At 47.0% G+C, this 18,730-nt stretch overlaps 1 protein-coding gene across 4 annotated transcripts in view; it reads right to left on the bottom strand.

Moving 5' to 3' along the window:
• Positions 1 to 18,730, bottom strand: part of ELP3 (elongator acetyltransferase complex subunit 3) — a 101,340-nt gene that overhangs the window by 13,098 nt on the left and 69,512 nt on the right. For 3 of the 4 annotated variants that reach the window (XM_074582253.1, XM_074582251.1, XM_074582252.1), the window contains exons 12-15: positions 17,900 to 17,965; positions 11,587 to 11,814; positions 8,502 to 8,583; positions 669 to 736 (exon numbers count right to left, since the gene is read on the bottom strand). In XM_074582253.1, the coding sequence (XP_074438354.1) occupies positions 669 to 736; positions 8,502 to 8,583; positions 11,587 to 11,814; positions 17,900 to 17,965 (444 nt within the window). The remainder of the gene's footprint in view (positions 1 to 668; positions 737 to 8,501; positions 8,584 to 11,586; positions 11,815 to 17,899; positions 17,966 to 18,730) is intronic. The other variant, XM_074582254.1, reaches the window with a different exon arrangement.

Genomic DNA, 18,730 nt, shown 5'->3' with positions numbered 1-18,730 from the left:
AGCCAGCCAGGAGCTTGATGCTTCTGTCATTTCGAGGGGGAGGACCCAGGACTTCGAATATTTCAGAATTTGTTGCATGTTACATTTCACATTCATCACTGGTGCTGTTTTGAAGAAACAGTCTGAAGTACTTGCTGCAGGATTAGGGTCAGAAAGGGCTAATTATGGGGTGTCAAGCAGCAAAGACTAAACAAGGCAATAGGAACCCTCAAGGAGACAACAGGAAAGGTTTTAATAGAGGACCGTCCTTTATCCACCTTCACCTACACCGACATTTACTCCTCCCAAGCTCACGGTAACACGGTGAGGCAGCACAACCAGCCCCACACAGCTTGTGGAAAAGGACGGGAGATAAGTTTTATCAGCTGTTACAGGCAGACAGACTGGCAAGGCAGAAAGATCCCCCGAGGGCTATCAGATACAAAGGCACCCTTCTCCCACTCTAGAAGTCCTTGGGCAACGAACAGCTGGAGGCCGAGAAGATGCTTGCGCGCTTACCCGGTATTTACTCCCTTCCCCAGGCCCCCAGCATCGGCACCGTCAGAAATGACATACTGATCCGACCCGCTGCCGCCCGCTCACGTTCTCCGGGCAGAGGCAGAGTCTGAAGCAAATACGCTGCGAGTTGGACTAAGACACGAGAGGTACGAGGGCTGCGTTGTACTCACGCCGCGGCGGGAATGCGGGGAACGAGTGGGTGTTTGTCCTAAATCATCCTCTGGATGCTGTGCAGTTTCTGATAAAAAAAAAAAAAATCAACCCTGTATTGCTTGAGTCATCGCGTGGGACCGCTCGCCACTGACTCCCAATGGGGACGACCCTGGCGAGTGCTGACACCTACGGACCGCAAAACGGCAGATACAGCCTCAAAATAGAGCTAAGAAAAACCCCATCCCAAAGAGAAAGAGATACAGGGCTGTAGACTGAATGGTAAAAGAGGAATGGAAGGAAGAGCTTCGCCAGGGACTGGAGTAGCAGCATCGCAGCAAAAGGAGAGAAAACCCTGAATACAGAATTCAAGCACCGGCTATTGCCAAAAAGGAAGACGTGATTATAAATTCAGCAAGCTTACGAGCCCATCCAGTAGCCTCAAACACCAAGGTTTCTCACATTTTCAGTGCCTAAGGACTTGTGGACATCAGAAGAATAACATGTTTAAAATTGCTTCAGTGTAATTTAGGTTGGGGGTAGGGGGGAGCTTTCTTTAAAGGGAAAAAAGATGCAAATTCAAAGCAGGTACAACGAAAAGCGAAAACCCCCCCAACAACAAACCACACCACATAATCAACAAAAGGCAAAGAAAACACAAACGCAATTACAAATGCTGGAAAATGGAAAAACAGACATTTCAGATCAGACCTCCCCAGAGCTCTGAATAATGGAGTGATGCCTCCAGGGTCTACCATTCAGCTACCCAAGCCTGCATACTAATATACTACTCACATCAGAAGAGTAGAAAGGCACCACTCATGCAGAAAATTACCTTAAATGAGCAACGACTTCATGATAAACAAGCCGCTCGCTTTTTTTACTTTGCTCTTTGATTTAGGTGGTGTTGGGGGGGGGGGGGGGCACCTCCTCCCTGTCGCTAAGGAGCAGACACGGCACGCTTCTGGCTGGGCACAGAAACCTGGCGAACAGGCCACAAAACCACCTCGGGATTTTTTGTGACTATTTAATTCTGGTTGGTTTGGTCAAATTGTCCAGATACGAGATTGCATCTCTGGGGGGAAGGATGTACCTTGCCATCTTGGCATCCAGGGTCCAAAGCATCCAGGATGGCTAGCATCACTTTAAACAGAGCAGAGAATCCAGCCCGTGGCAATACCAGACGTATAACTACGGCATCACACACAACCCGAGACCAGAATATCTATGGATGATGTTGTTTCCCATCCCATCGGGACCCTAATTTCCCCATGTGCTGCCAGAATCCAAAATGCCCGTCCTAACCTGGCTTGCAAATGGCTCATCTTGCCTTACAAATGCTCTCCCGGTGCGTTTGTCATTGACTCCGTTGTCGATTAAATGCACTTCTCCCACCGGTCCTCTCCAAATGAAGTGATATTTAACTAGACCCACCAGGAGGCAGCTGCTGTACAGCCTCGCCCGCCTTGTGCATCATTCCCCGGTTCATCGCCCGCGATGACTCCTGGGTGCCCCAAACAGGGGACCTCAGATTTTCCTTTGTTTGCGAGTAACCTCACGTGGGTTTAGGTACTGTCGTTATAAGCAACGACAATCCTCTTAAATCCTGCCGCACCTTTTTCCTTTTCTGTCCGTAAAGCGAACATCCCTAAGAGAAGAGCTAAAAGACTTAGGATGAGAGCACAGGTTCAGCTGAACCTGTTTACTCCAAGAACAGCAGGGAGAACAGAATGCTTTGGAAAGAGTCTGCTGGGAAACTCTGAATTACTTTATTTTTTTCCCTCGGAGTGCAAGCTAATGTGCCCTGAAGAAGCGCAGGAACTGATGGCATTCATTCGCGCAGTCCTAGCTGGAATGTGCTTTTAAAGGAAAAAAAAAAAAAAAAAAAAAATCTGCTCCCTGTCTGATGAATACCTCCGCTGGTGACGCAGGGAGAGGTCCTCACCCTGCTGCGGGCACGGCGGTGGCAGCTGATGAGGTGCACAATGTCACCCGGATCGCGGGGTGAGACCGGTTAAAGCAGGGAGGAACGTTGGTCTTTCTCTACCAGCCTTTCCAGAGGAACAAAGCACACCGGAGATAAGCCCGCCTGATAAACCAGAAGGAATTCTCAGCTAAAGCAGCAGCCGAAAAGCCGGACCGCAAGCGCGCATCAAATTTGGGTTATAAACATGACAAAGATGAAACCCACAACTCCACGAACTCTACGCTCGAAGCTTTGACTAAGAACAAGCTTTAAGCCTTTAACCCCTGGTGCCGCCTTGAAAAGGAGGATTACCACTCGTGGGCAGGGGAAGCGCAGTGCCGGTCAAACAGGAAGATTCCCATGAAAGAAAACGATATTTATTTTTAAATCCCCCAAAAGTGCTATTGCTGACAGTTCTGATTCAACGCTATTTATACTGCTGTGCGTTACAAGTCACTAGGAGGCGAAATCACCTTCATTTTGTCATTAATCTGGTTTCTAAATACCTCCTACCCAATCTAATTTCAGAATTTGTGGGGTTTTCAGATGTTTGGGTTTTATCAACTTGGCTTGAGATTGGGAAAAGGGTTTTTGAGGAAGGAAGAAGCACAGAAGAGGTTTCCCCATACGTTCAACTCCCCCTCAAGTAGATTTTGTGTAGGGTTTGTCTTATTGGTTCTCCTTCTGCCCATTCTAAGGAAAACTCCCGCAGATGGGGACCACACAAAGGCCTTAAAATAAATAAATAAATAAATAAATAAAAAAAAAATCAAGGCAGGTCCCCACTTTCCCAAACATGCTCAGCTGGGACAGACGCAAGACAGGTGGAAGTCTCTGGTCTGTATTACGCAGAAGTCAGGCCACATTATAAATCGTCGTAAGATGTGTTACAGTATATAATATATATAAAAATAGCTTCCTACCAGAACAGCCTCACAGAATGCTGGCTCTTGCAGAAATGCCCTTGCTTAAGGACAGCAATATTCCTGTTCACGCCTGCACCGAAATCCCAGTTAATACAGTATCAAGCCTGTTTTCAAAGCTGTTACATTATTAAACCATCAAAATTGAAGTTCATTACGAACTAGGGGATTGTACACAGCAGCTATTCCACAGCACCAATCCCCTCGTACGGGGTTTATCCTTGGCTTCTTCCAAATCCCCCTAATTAATTTCTTTTTTTTTTTTTTCAAAGGCCATCCATCTGCAGCAGACAAACATCAGAGAGTCAATTCATTAACATTCCCGCATTTCCACTCATCTTGGGCCGCTTCTTCTCTTATTAATAGCTAGCAAGATTGGCAGCTCTAAAAATAACCAACCAGCGCTGGAAGCCAAACTCCAGGGAGCCCTCCCGAACCCCATCAATCCTCCCAGCAACACTTCCCAGTCTTCCTAAGGTCTCCCGAGTACGCCCTGGCAGTCAGCAATCTCCGAGGCAGCCCATGAATCAACATCCAATATGAACTACGAGACGCTGATTACTCAAGTAATTCATTACTTCTAGGGTGACCAAAAGGCTGTTTACACGAGGAAATTAGGGTACTTTAGCCTACCGTCAAACGTGCCCTGAAACTTGCCCGCTGATTTATTTGCCGGCTCAGTTTCTCTCACCCTTAACGTTCTTCATCGCAGGAGAATTTAACACTGCTATGATGCATCGGATTCACTTTTAGAAAGTTCTGAACCCCCGTTTTCTCCCTAATTGCAAAAGGCGAAGGCAAGACTAGCACAGTTTCCTTAAACACATAAGACAGTGTGCTCAGGCAGCACCAACAGCCCGGGAGATGAGTCACCGGCTGTAATGAACGATTTTATCTCTCGTGGAGACTCCAGAAAACAGGTGGTATTAGTTTAATTTCTATTCACAGCCCCGCGATTGTGGATTCCGGGCTGCTGCAGCAGGCTTAGGAGAAAGATGTTGGGATCAGTCACCCCAATCTGATTATTATGGTCCTACCGATCTTAATCGGGAGGCAATCATGAATTACTCACTTGTTTCCCATTTACATGTTTGTATCAAGTGATTTTTACAGTACTGCCTGACAGAGAACGTAAAGCCGCGAACGCTTCCCACTGAAATATGCCACTGACTCAGCGCGGAGGGGGAAGGAGCTTTCGCCCTCCTCGGAGCAAGAAACGGGCAAGTACAAGACTCCACGCCTGACCCAACCAAGGGGACATCTGCATTCGCAGGCAAGTGAAATAATGTTTAATTAAGAGTATTGACTAGGTTATACGTGGGAAGGGAAGGAAGCGAGCAGAGGGGGAAAAGATTATGTCTGAAGTCCTCCAGGGAGTCTGGACAAAAGGAAAATTGGCTCTGGCAGCTGACATGCTCTGCCATGGGGGAAAGAGGTTTCTAATGAGTGAGGCTCTGATGGACACAGCCTGAGATGTCAGCAAGTGTTGAATACTGCCTTGATCAGGGTGGGCAGCAGATCAGCTGGACAGGAGAGAGGCGTTTCTAACGTAACCTCAGTAAAAGCGGATTAGTCATACAGTGTTTTTTTCCTTTCTTTCCTGTTTTTCACAGAATCCCAGACCGGCAGGGGTTGGCAGGGCCCTCTGGAGATCATCCCGTCCAACCCCCGGCCAGAGCAGGGTCACCCAGAGCAGGTGGCACAGGAACGCGTCCAGGCGAGGCTGGAATGTCTCCAGAGACGGAGACTCCCCCACCTCTCTGGGCAGCCTGTGCCAGGGCTCTGCCACCCTCACAGCAAAGAAGTTCCTCCTCACGTTGAGATGGAACTTCCCATGGTCAAGTTTGTGCCCGTTACCCCTTGTCCTGTCCCCGGGCACCACTGAGAAGAGCCTGGCCCCATCCTCCTGACACCCACCCTTTCAGTATTTATAAGTGTTGATAACGTGTTTGTAACGACTTGTAACGGCATTGCCTGTTTTGGATGCTGTCCACACATACCTTCATCTGAATTTACCTTAATCTGGCTTGAGTTAAATGCATTTCCAAACCAACTTCAAGTCACGCTTCAATCCAAGGCTGTGGCAAATAATCAGCCAGATGCTCTTGGACCACTCCGGACTTAACCAGCTCCCCAAATTCATTCCCCAAAACGGGTGAGCGGGCCCCCCGGCCAGCTGCATGAGCTAGAGATGGATGTTGGGCGTCACACGTCTGGGGAGACAGAAATATCTTCAGCGATCAACAGCGCCAAGCCAGGCTCTGCCATACAGCAGGATATAGGGGGCACCCGCTTCGGGGTCCCCAGGAATGGGCTGCCCTAAAACAATCAGTACGAGACGCCCCGACTCAACACCAGGCTAGGGAACGGCCACAGATGATCATGGAATCACTGAACGGGTTGGGCTGGAAGAGACCTTTAATGATCATCTAGTCCAACTCCTCTGCCATGCTGACCGCTGCTAATTTCTAACCCCAGCCGCTAATTTCTAACCAGAGCTGAACTGGAACTGATCTTAGAGATGAGCTCTGACCTTTAGCCAATAATTAAAAGCCCTTCATGCTGTCCTGTCTTAAAAATACATGTATTTCTTTTGGAAGAAAACAAAGAGAGAGTTTGCCTGGTGAGGGGCTTTGTAGGATGTCCAGGATTGGTAGGACTAGAGGGAATGGATTAAAACTAGAGATGGGTCGATTCAGACTGGACGTTAGGAAGGAGTTCTTCACCGTGAGGGTGTGGAGACACTGGAACAGGTTGCCCAGAGAGGTGGTGGAAGCCCCATCCCTGGAAGTTTTTAAGGCCAGGCCGGACGGGGCTCTGAGCAACGTGGTCTAGTGGGAGGTGTCCCTGCCCATGGCAGCGGGGTTGGAACTAGATGGTCTTTGAGGTCCCTTCCAACGCTAACGATTCTATGATTCTATGCTACTTAGACATAACTTTCCTAAAAATTGTTAAGAGTACAGGAATTCAACCATCCACCCCATCACTTTGCAGAGCGCAGGCATCAGCGTGGACCACGGACCATTCCCTGAGGAGTTTGAGTGTTCTGGCACTATTTAGTTGAGTAGTACTGATGTAGCCGTTAAGTGCAACACTGGAAAATACTGTTGAAGAAAGGCCACTGTCAAACAAAACACTGCAACAAAGCATTAATAAGAACAGGCAGTCCTAACGAGATAAAGCCCTGTGAGAGACATCTTCAAAGCAGATCTCCTTTACACGCTTCTCTCTAAAAAGCAGTCAAAATTTTGCAATATGTCGGAGACGCAACCTTGCAGTGAGTTCCCAGATTAAAAAAAAAAAAACAAAAACAAAAAACAAAACTATTTTGAAACCAAAATTAGCGAAACCAAGTTCATCCTCCAATGGAGAAAGAACTTCTGGCTGCATTTTTATTTCAGATAAAACCTAGAGGAGAACCGCAATTCAAGTGGTAACATCTCCAAGGAAACAGCTGGAAAACTTGTGGTCTTTGCAGATGCCGTAGTATTCTGTATTCAAAGACAAACTGTACCAGATTGTACTTTGCACTCCGGGGGAGAAAGAAAAAAATAAAATAATAAAAAAAAAAAAAAAATCACAGACAAGGTCTTAGTAAGATGCCACAAACTGTGCATGCAGCAAAACAAGACTTCTTGCACGGCATCTCAATGCAAAGGATGTATTCTTCACATCGGTTCGCTAAAATGCAGCTAAAATTAGCAACATGAATGCTTTCACAAATCGTTTGCTAGTAATTGCTGTACGTTTGCTGCTCTTGTCACCAGAAGTGTTCTTTAGCACAGAGGAACCGCGACTCCCTCTCTCCACGCATCCCAAGCCAAGATGCTACAAGCAAAACCGAATGAAACCAACCGAGGAGTGGCGTGGAATGGACGTTCCTTCGCCGTTTATGAAATTCCCAGTTCAAATTGACGCCCACGCAGCAGCTACAGGGAAACGGGACTGGCACATGTCTTAAGCAAACAAGAAACAGGGAATCCAGAGAATACCGAATTATCTTTAGGCACCCGGGCACTGCCTGCGCGCTGCCCTCGCTCGTGCTCTGGCCCTTGTCACAAGTACTCGTCGAGACAGTGCACTGCAGCTTTCCAACACCCTGGGACGTTACACGGCTGGAAATGCACAGAGAGGCTCTTCAGCACTCAGCAGCTTGGATCAAAGTCGAGGTTTTCTGCTTTTCAGGGTATTTTAGCGGGGTGGCACAAGATTATTATTATTTTTGAACAGTCTATACCACAGTTATTCTGTTTAAGTCCCCCAGGATACATTAATCTTATGCCAACAAGAGTTTCTCCTCCCATACAACTCGCCAGCTTCCCCAGCTATAAAACCTATACGCCTGCAAAAGCTTTCCACAGCTACCATAACTGCTAATGTAAGAGAAATTAAGGTAGTCCCGACCTTGACTTCACACGCACGCCATGAACCGATGCCACTCTCAGTCACAATGCCTTGAAAATGAAGTAGGAGAAAGGGCTGCAGCTCTTTCTTACATCGCTCCCTTCTTCATGATCATGCTTAATGTATCCTAAAAGCACATCTGTCCGCCCTAATGACGCTACTTGCAGAAAGACTCTAAAATGGAGGCTGGCAATTTTCTATCCTCATAAGCTCTTGGAAAGAAGCCTTCGACAATAACAACCTGCGACGGGGACAAATCAGCGAGGTCGGAAGAAGCAGCGTTTGGAGGAGGAAAAAGACACCCGTGGTCACGCAGCCCGTCTCCTTCGGCACCGAGAGCAGGACGGTTCCCCGCAGCGCGTCCTCTGGGACGCTGCTTACAATAATCGTATTGCCTGGACAAAGCTGTGATGGAATTTGACTCCATTACGAAGAAGCACCTGCTGATGCTCATCTTCCACCTAATACGATGAATGGTCACAGCGTTGGCGTTGGCTGCAGTGGGTTTATTTTCAGATTAAGGTATATATTAAAAAAAATAAGGGATAAAGCAAAGGTACCTGAAATTACAGCAATTTTCCACGACCCGTGCTCCTCCTTGGCTATTCTTTCTGCTTCTTCCATTAGCAACATACCAAATCCCTACAATGGGAGAAATAACAGGAAGAAAAGGTAAGTTCTGTAAGAATAGAAAGCGTAAGCAAGGTCAGAATGTAAGCATTAGTACGGTTTCAAGAGACCCATATTTTTGGCACAAGAATGATCAAAACCTGACTGCAGGAGAGGGCTGGAGAAGAGGTGTACCAACACTAAGCTTTACAGTGGAGCCCTCTCAGGGCTTTTTTCTGATCATGAAACTCCCCACGGGCAGTTCTAGTGCCTGAATGCTTCTCCATGGCAGGAACAGAATGAAGTTAAATCCACTGATGGTAAGGCAAGGTGGTACGAAATCCTCTAATTCCCAGCACTGGACAAGTCTACCCTGCTGAGACAACCGATCCTGAACAGCAATCGCCCATCCTAACGTCTGCGGTAGGGAACGAAAAAAACTCAGAGCACCAACTTCAGATGTGATTGCCCATGCTGTCACAGAATCACAGAGTGGCAGGGGTTGGCAGGGCCCTCTGGAGATCGTCCCGTCCAACCCCCGGCCAGAGCAGGGTCACCCAGAGCAGGTGGCACAGGAACGCGTCCAGGCGGGGTTGGAATGTCTCCAGAGACGGAGACTCCCCCACCTCTCTGGGCAGCCTGTGCCAGGGCTCTGCCACCCTCACAGCAAAGAAGTTCCTCCTCATGTTGAGATGGAACTTCCCATGGTCAAGTTTGTGCCCGTTACCCCTTGTCCTTTCCCCAGGCACCACTGAGAAGAGCCTGGCCCCATCCTCCTGACACCCCCCCTTTCAGTATTTACAAGCGTTGATAAGATCCCCCCTCAGTTGTCTTTTTTCCAGACTGAAAAGACCCAGATCCCTCAGCCTTTCCTCATCAGAGAGATGTTCCAGTCCCCTCAGCATCTCGGTAGCCCTTTGCTGTCCCCTCCCCAGCAGTTCCCTGTCCTTCTGGACCCGGGGAGCCCAGAACTGGCCCCAGTACTCCAGGTGCAGCCTCCCCAGGGCAGAGCAGAGGGGGAGGATGACCTCCCTCCACCTGCTGGCCACACTCATCCCAGTGCCATCCTGACTGGGGACATCAGCCGTAACCAGTGTGGCCAGACACTACAGACCCAGAGACGGGCCCTGCTGCTGTTCGCTTTTCTGATCCACATCTCGCCTTAGCGCCTCGCAATCTTTATTTCCACCGCCCCTGCAGAAGCCGGGAGCTGTTGCCGTGCTGGTTTCAGGATGAGGAATTGAGGCTCGCAGCGACCTCGGGGCTGGTGGGGGCTACATCAAACGGCTCGAGCTCTGCACCGCTTGCCCAGGCTCAGCTCCCGACACGGGAGATGCCAAATGACAAAGAATCGCAGAAGAACACGGCCACGTTCTGCACCAGATCCACACCTCTATTTATGGTTGGGAATCTCGCACAGCGGGAGAGCTACTGGAATCACTACAACGCTTCAAAACAAGGGAAGAGCCTTTCCACTCTATTTAACAACTTCGCCGTCCTCTATATCTGGGAGTAATTGATTGGATTAATTCGCTCCTGCCAGTAGGATGCAGGAATTCTACTGGGCTCTTTGTTCATCCGTTTTCCGGACAAGATGTACAGTGGCGACACTGAAGCAGATGTGATTTAATTCTAAAAAAAAGACATTTAACACTTACAGGCATTTTTAAATAACACACAGAAATCTTCATTCTAAAACATCCTCCTAATCAGAAATTGCCCCCACAACTGTGAAGAACACTTTCTGATTAACCTCTTGAACACTGACTATTCCGAACGAACATGAGTGCGTCATATGCCATGAAATTTCAATTTGCAGCCTATTTTAATGTTTGTAGTCAGCTATTTGCAATTGATTTTCTCTCTCTTTTTTTTTTTTTTCTTCAAATACCTAGGATTACTGCTTTTTCCTTCCTGAATTTTTAAGTGTTAACTATTTTATAGTGGAAACATCCACTTCTTTTTTCATTTTTTTTACTTTTTTTTTTTTTTTCCTCCCAGCCACTGCCTTATGGTCACACATCATCAGCGTCTAGCAAAACTGCATCTTAATGCATATACTCAGGGAAAGATTAATAAATAGAAGGGAGTTAATTTAAACCATCAGCCCCGAGCACTTCTGGCAAAGAGGACAAACTGATTGCTTTTTTTTTTTTAAAAAAAGCTCAGTCTAAAGATTCAAAACCTACCAGGGCAAAATTTAATTCGCATTTTTGCTCACCGCAAGCCACGGCATGTTATGCGCAGCGGCAGGATAAGGTGCAATTTTCATACGAGTCACCGCAAGGAATTAGAAACACAGCTTTCCACTCCATTCTCACATGCTTTAAGATATATATATATACGGAATGACCTCACAAGTGTGTCTGAAGCAAAAAAACTGTCAGACACAACTAAGAGATGTTGCTCGGGAGTCTCACCCATCACTTAAACCGACACATCTCAGAACCAAAGTTGGGTTTCTTCTGTTTCGGTAGGAAGAATGTATCCAATAAATGCTCCTTGGGAAGAAAACTGGGTAGTACCAAAGAAAATCGCACCTTCCCACACGTAATTATTTCAGATTTCAGAAGTGAAATTCATCTACCGAACACGATCAATTTCAGAAGGAAACAAAAAGGCACAACGGATGTATCTCCTTTGTTTTGCTTTTACTCAGGGAAGTCTGATGTGGCGCACAGGATATTAAAGGGAAGATACTTCAGAACCAAAGACGCTCAGTACTCGAAAGCCAAATTAGCACCAGCGTACAGGAGCTCGCATTGTACGGGCACGACGCAATGCCGATAGCGTTCAGGCATGCTTTTTTTCATCTCAGAGCAGTTGCAATTGCCTAAACACAATCACAGCACGATTTCAGCAGCCGAAATGCAAGAAGGGGCTCAAATTCAATTCTGTTTCTATTGCAGCGGGCTCTAATCCAAGCAACTGAATGAATCTCAGATATTAAATAAAACACTTCTCCAATTACGCTGGGGGAGGGAAGCAGGGCGCAAGGAAGAGGCAGAGATGACAAATAAAGATGGCTTGGGGTACCTGGTGCTGAAATTTTGAAGGATCCCGACTGCTGACAGGGACCACGCTCCCGTACACGTGCAATTCCCGGACAATGGAAACGCCTCCTTTCAGCTCAGGTCTGAACGACTCCTCCGAACACTTCCGCAGGCGTAGAAGGCCAACGAGAATATCCTGCTCTGGGTCTTCATAGGAGAGGAAGGTCTCCCAGCCACCATTAGCCACATAATCTCTTCTAACTAATTCAATCTGCACAAAGAGAAGCAGCGATGATGAATACAAAGAGGAAAAGAGAAAGGGAAAAAACTTCTTTAAAAATATTTAAGCAACATGTTGAACAGACCAAAACCAATTTCATGGATCCATAAACTATTATGATTCAGAGAAAACATGAAGGGCTTTCTTAAAGGCCAATTTAACTCTAGATGGATTTCAGCAGTACTGGGTAAGAACTGCTGTTACTGCAGTCCTATTAAAGATAAACCATGCGACTACTTTAATAGAAACGTATTTGCCAACGGGACAGACCTACCCTTCTATCCCTATTTGCAAGCGTTCCAGTAGCTTGGTAACCCACATGCTCACCCGTTTGTACCCGTTCAGACACCTAAAGCCTACGTTTCTTGAGTTACTCTGGTTTCATAATCACTGCAAGATCAAGGACAGGGGGTGGGATGGGCAACTCTTGCCACCAATCAAGGGACTTGCTCTAATTGAAATTCAGCTGCAGTTACAAATTCCCTGACGTAGAATGAGTAGTTTTGTATCTGCCTTCGCTACACTTGCATTTAGGTCCACATCTCTACTGCTTTGCAAAAGAGATGGCTTGAGATTTCTACGGAGCACGGGTCTCCCAAGCAGCTGTCAACTTCTTTAATAATTACCAGTTAGTTCTTTCGAGCGCCGCACAGGATCTACCTACAGGAGCAAACCATGTACTGCAAGAGGAGTGGATCTGAAAGAGTCGGTGTTGAGTGAGCATTGCGTTACGTGTGCCTTACAGAATCAGCGGGAAGGGTTTTTTACCCATTCAGACAGCACTGAAGACACCAAAACCATCCAGACGAGCACCCTGACAACTGCCCAGCAACAACATAATACTTGCCTCAACTCCCATTTTCGGTAACAATCTGGGCTAAGGCAGCTCTGAGGATCACAACAAAGTGGAAGGGAAAAGTGAAATGAGAGTTGGCTGGCTGTGGAGAATACGATAAAGACCGCGCTTGGGTAGAAGAAATGACTTCTGCAGAGCACCTAGAAGCTATGGAGAGTAACTGGCGGGTAAGAGGGCAGAAAGAAAACTTCTTTTTTTGGACAGTCCTGACCTACCATCACCACGGAGCAGCTCCAGGACCCAAGATGAGACTCCCTTATGCCAACATGAGACTCGATCAAATCTCACGTAACAGTAGCCGTGTTTATCTGTAGCAGAGTTAGCCCTGAGTTCATCTGATGTAACCTGTAGCCGATGATGATAATGTCACATCTTTGGTGACATAACGAGTCATTCTGCATTTTGAATTGCTCTGGTATAGCTGAAAGCCCATCCTTGCTGTAGGGACTCCCTTGCCCACCTGTAACAACCAGGTGCCATAAGCAGATCAAAACTATTTCCCAAATTTCCTGGCTCAAGAGAGGAGTGGCAGCAATGGTTCGCCATATTGAGAGCCCGATGACAACACAATAGGTGTTGGGGGGGTTTCAGAGGAGATTAGTTTTGGTGTCATCCCATGAACCAGGCACCCATCACCAGCTGCCGTACCTTAGGTGCACGCCCAGAAGGCGCTTTCTAAATCAATCTGAAAGAAACGAGGTTTCTACACTTCCTCATGCTTTCAAAGTGGGGATCAATTGGAAGATTCGCTTCAAAAGCACACCCCTGACGTGAACTAAACCCAGCACCCAGATACACCTGCCGTCATTTGAACAGACTCCTTTAACTTCAGGAATTCAAAAGCGAATGGAAAGCGTCAGCGGAGGCACTGGTGTTTCTGCCAGTTACATCCCGACAGCACAGCACAGGATTGATCCCTACGTACACCTCACCATGCTCTTCCCAGCGCTACTATGAAGACTGAAGCAAAGGACCTTAGCACTTTTTCTGCAAATTCTCTAATACCCCCAAATCCATGAATTAAAGATTTGTTTACAGAAAAGCCATGAGGGATTCTGTCGCCTGCCTGCTCTACTCCATGACGAAGCCTGGGTGAACACGGCTCACAATTAAATCCCTCGCTGACTACAGACGCAAGGCTCATTTCCAGGCTGACGTGCGGTGCCCAAGCAGACGTCTGCCGATGTGCCAAGTTCTCCAAGAGCAGAACTCCACTCCGGCTTGTGTGTCAGGACGGCTGACACACGCGGATCCAGATCTACCACTGGGTACATAACCCCACCACTGAAATGGAAATGTACAGGAAAATAAAAGAGTGTCACATTTTTTAAAATACGCAGATTCTGCAGTTGGTTTACCTATATGGAGAAGCAGTTAGGTTGAAGCTTACTGCTAATGCATAAAGAAAGCAGAAAATAGTATTAAACACTGCTATACCAAGAGTTCGAAATGTCAAGCTTGGAGAACTCCCCGTTTCTCCTGAGGACAAAAGAAAACAAGTAGAAAACATGGCTCCATTGCTTGTCCTCCAGTAGGACCACATGCCCTGTTATGCCCACAGCCAGTTTGAAACCCACTTGTAGAGAGAGATGAAGCAAGAGCACAGGAACCTCCACCAGCAGGCTTTATACTGTCTGCGCGTGCATTTTTACAGCACCATAAGCACGGACCAGAGATGCTGATCTGCTCAGAGAAGTCCCCACTGGATTGAGTTTTTTTTGTTCTCCCCACTTCCCTGGGCACAGGTTTCTAGGATACGTGAGACCCCTCTCCAAGGGTTTTCAGGGACTCATGAGATGGTCAAAGCCTTTTCCTTCTGGGATACTGGTACAAACGGGGCAAAAGCCAGCCTGAATGCCCTCCTGGGCAGTTGGTCGCCGCAGTCCCCAGTGTCAGTCCCTCGTCCATAAACCATCCCGTGCGCTGGGTAAGAATAACCCTCGCCAGCTTGGGTCACCGTCAAATGTCCAGCACAGGTTGTTTTAAACTTACTTTGACAAACAAAGGGAAAACCCAGTCGCAGATTACACTCTTAAACTAAACCAGCTACTCCCAGCTTAAAAATCGGCCTTATTCCTACTAAGGCTCTACATTGAGATCATTATCTTGATACAAACCCCCCGCTTTGCTTGAACAGCAGCTCCTACATCTTACACTTTCTGCTTTAACGCTACCGTAGGTTCGTATCCGTAACAGAGCTGTCATTGCCCCTCGCCTTTCAAAAACTGTCAATCCAACGTCTCTTTACAGCAACAATTCACTCGAGCGCTTTTAAGGCTCTTACGTAGCACTACGCAGCCTTAACCGTTCCGAGAGCAAGCACATACCTTCCGCTGCTGCGGAGAAACGCCGCTAATTGAAAAGGCAGCTCAGAGACAGCTCTGTAAACAACCAGCTACCGGCAACTAATCTACTTTAAACTGATTTTGTAAAAAAAAAACCCCAAATTTTTAAAAGCAGACACACCATCGCCATGATAAAAATACATAGAGCCCACTGATCCTTAACAGGAAGAAGGTGCAGAAAGTGTAACTAATTACAGCAAGCGATTAATTTACTTTAGATCTGACATGATAGCCTCTCTTATCAATAGGATGTGTTGTTTACTTATGGAGCCGAGGAAAACATCATACCTTGTCATTAGTCTAAAGCGCATGAAAAATTATACCATCTTCAGAATATTTCTCTTGCTTGCTGTCATGATAAATTTTGCGAAGACTACATAATGACATCCTCCTGCCACTCAGATAGATGAGTTTAACAAAGGGAATTTTCAACATAATGTTGCTTTGAAAACCCGGTGATAAGCTATTTGCTAACTACTCAAGAAATTTACAATTTAAATTAGATTAGCACCGCTGACAATAGACATCTTTGGAAGCAATTTCGTGAGATGACCGCAGACTAGGTACCAGGAGCGGAGCACAAAGACTACATGGCCTGTGTAAAAACAAGTCCGGACAGACTCAGCCCTTGCAGAAATACAGTAAGAAGATGATAATTTATTTGGGAGCGTTATACATTTCTATACGTTATACCCAGTTGTGCAAAACAGGGAGCATTGCACTCCATCTGAAGTCACATGATGGCAGGAGAAAAACAGACTATGACTCCTAGTAATCTCTGGTTTGCAAAGTGAGAACATGTTTCATGGGCTAAACACAGAGAATATTCATTCTACTTATCTTCTATCACCAAACTCAGAGCCTCCTTCAAGCCTAAATAATCAGTGGAGCTTCCAAAGGAAGACAGGACCTCTGTTAGGAACCTCCTTCTGTGCTGACACTTAGAAAGCCCAACCCCAGTTTAGTGGCTCACGTTTGCCAAGAATGGTTGGACCAAAAGATCCTTGATGTCCCCTCCAACCCGGTATTCTATGATTCTTTAATTTAGAACGTGGCTACGTGCCCATAGCAGAGAAGAGAGAGAGGGACGTCACTGTCATTCTGATTCAGCTTCTTATCTGGGGGTGGCACTATCTTCTGCCTGGAACAAAGAATCCTTGTTTCAAAGTAAAGGAGAGCTATGATGAACAAACTCCACAATCATTTCCAAGTCCTTCCTTAAGGTCAACAGAGGAAGAGGAAGAGAATACTTCGGGGGTATGATTTATTAGTCACAGTATACATATATACTAAGATGGATCTGATCCTGTATGATCTTAAAAAGTTCATCTCCTTGGATCATAGAATCACAGAATGGTTTGGGTGGGAAGGGACCTTAAAGATCAGCCAGTGCCACCCCCTGCCCTGGGCAGGGACACCTCCCACCAGCCCAGGTTGCTCCAAGCCCCCGCCAACCTGGCCTTGAACCCCTCCAGGGATGGGGCAGCCACAGCTTCTCTGGGCAACCTGGGCCAGGGGCTCACCCCCCTCACACCAAAGAATTTCTTCACAATAGCTCATCTAAATCCACACTCTTTTAGTTTAAGACCCTTCCCCCTCATCCCATGGCTCCCCTCCCTGCTCCAGAGTCCCTCCCCAGCTTTCCTGGAGCCCCTTGAGGGACTGGCAGGGGCTGGAAGGTCTCCGCGGAGCCTTCTCTTCTCCAGGCTGAACCCCCCCAGCTCTCTCAGCCTGTCCTCCCAGCAGAGGGGCTCCAGCCCTCCCAGCATCTCCGGGGCCTCCTCTGGCCCCGCTCCAACAGCTCCGTGTCTCTCCTGTGCCGAGGCCCCAGCGCTGGAGGCAGCACTGCAGGGGGGTCTCCCCCGAGCGCAGCAGAGGGGCAGAATCCCCCCCTCGCCCTGCTGCCCACGCTGCTGGGGATGCAGCCCAGGCTGCGGGGGGGTTCCGGGCTGCCAGCGCACGGTGCCGGCTCCTGTGGAGCTTCTCACCCACCAACGCCCCCAAGTCCTTCTCCTCAGGGCTGCTCTCCAGCCATTCTCCTCCCAGCCTGGATTTGTGCTGGGGATTGCCCCGACCCAGGTGCAGGACCCTGCACTTGGCCTGGTTGAAGTTCATGAGGTTGGCATGGGCCCAGCTCTCCAGCCTGTCCAGGTCTCCCTGGATAAATGGATGCCATACATGGCCATGGACCTCCTGACAGCTCCCTGGAAGGACTGATCCCTCCTTGTAACTACAGTGAACTGGAGGATTAGTGTCCTAAATTGGATGCTTGAAGTTCAGCACTCCCCTTTTTCTTTTCTATAAAATAAGCATAGCAATCTTTTTGTGGTCTGTTTTAGGAAGGAAAACCACAAGTTATGTCTCATATACTAAATGGATCTGCTCACCTATGTATATATTCATACATGTGCAGAAGCGTATTTATCTGTATACTGTTTGCCTATACAAACACGCACATTCACAAAAAAGGCTATAAATTCATCTTTCTAAACATTCATTCCTGTTCAGCACACACACATTGTGTTTTTGGTATTTTCTAAATCCCAATTTGTAATGAGGAGTGAGAAAAGGGCAGGCTGAGAAGAGTAAGAAAGAGCTGCTTATTTTGTTATAACAGTACAAATACCAAAATTACTGCTGGCTGTAGTCAGTTTACTGAACATGGTGGTCCATAAATTTCAACATGTGACTGCACTCAAACAAAAGACATCGAAAGCTGCTGCGAAAATAAATGGAAAATTGGATCCAGCTACAAAGGCAAACCGCAGGATTGGACGTGCAACAAATGGGTCCCAACGCCTCCACACCAAACCCATATGACAAATTGTGTCTCAAACAAGCTCCTAGAAAAAAAAAGAAGAAACACAAATCTTACCTGATATGGTCTCACTTTATGGTGAATTTCTTGAATTCCAACCTCTCTTGTCCTTACATCACGACACTACGAAGAGAAAGGAAGGAAAAAAAAAATTACAGAGGAGAAAAACATTAAGCTCTGAAACACACAGATTTCCAGCCACCTATTGGGTTCAAAACTAAACTGTAATAGCATGAAGTTGCACGGATGAATTTCAAATGGGTAGACTTCAAAATAAAAATGCTCACCGATCCATCCCTAATATACCTCAGAAAGAGGTCTTAGTGCTAAATGGAAAGACATGCTGGCAAAAATCAATTCACTAAGCAACCATTATGGCTCATGAGGAAACGTACCCTTTGATTCACAAACAGCAGGGTCTGGAGGCAAAGTCAACATACATGAAGGCACAACAGGGAAAAAAAAAAGACTTTGGCACAATCCGTTTTTACCCTTCATTGGGAAACACTGGCAAAATCTACCCTAAGGCACCAGAGAGGCCTTAAAAAAGCCAGTTTTTGAATCTCGGCAACCCTCTTCTTGCTTTTAAATGAGAACGGTTACAGAAGTCCTACCCAAATATCAGAAAGTAAAGCTAACGCTGATCTGGCACCCACAGAGCACCACTGAGGCTTGGGACCAACGGCAGAGAAAACAAAGAGAGCCAAAAGAAATCTTTTGGACAGAAGACAGAGGAGATGACAAGGCTCCAAGCTCAGCGCTTGGGAGATGGGTTATAGCTTGCACAAACTTGTGTGCTCCTCAGCAAAGCCAATGGAAGTCGAGTAATTTGGCACCCACTCACATAAGGGAAGGGCTGTGATAGCACAAGCACTCCCGCTGCAGAAG

Source organism: Larus michahellis, chromosome 3 (assembly GCF_964199755.1).
Source record: "Larus michahellis chromosome 3, bLarMic1.1, whole genome shotgun sequence".
In the NCBI taxonomy this organism is placed as follows: Eukaryota; Metazoa; Chordata; class Aves; order Charadriiformes; family Laridae; genus Larus; species Larus michahellis.
The sequence above is the reverse complement of the archived record's forward strand: the minus strand, read 5'-3'. Positions and strand labels throughout refer to the sequence as shown.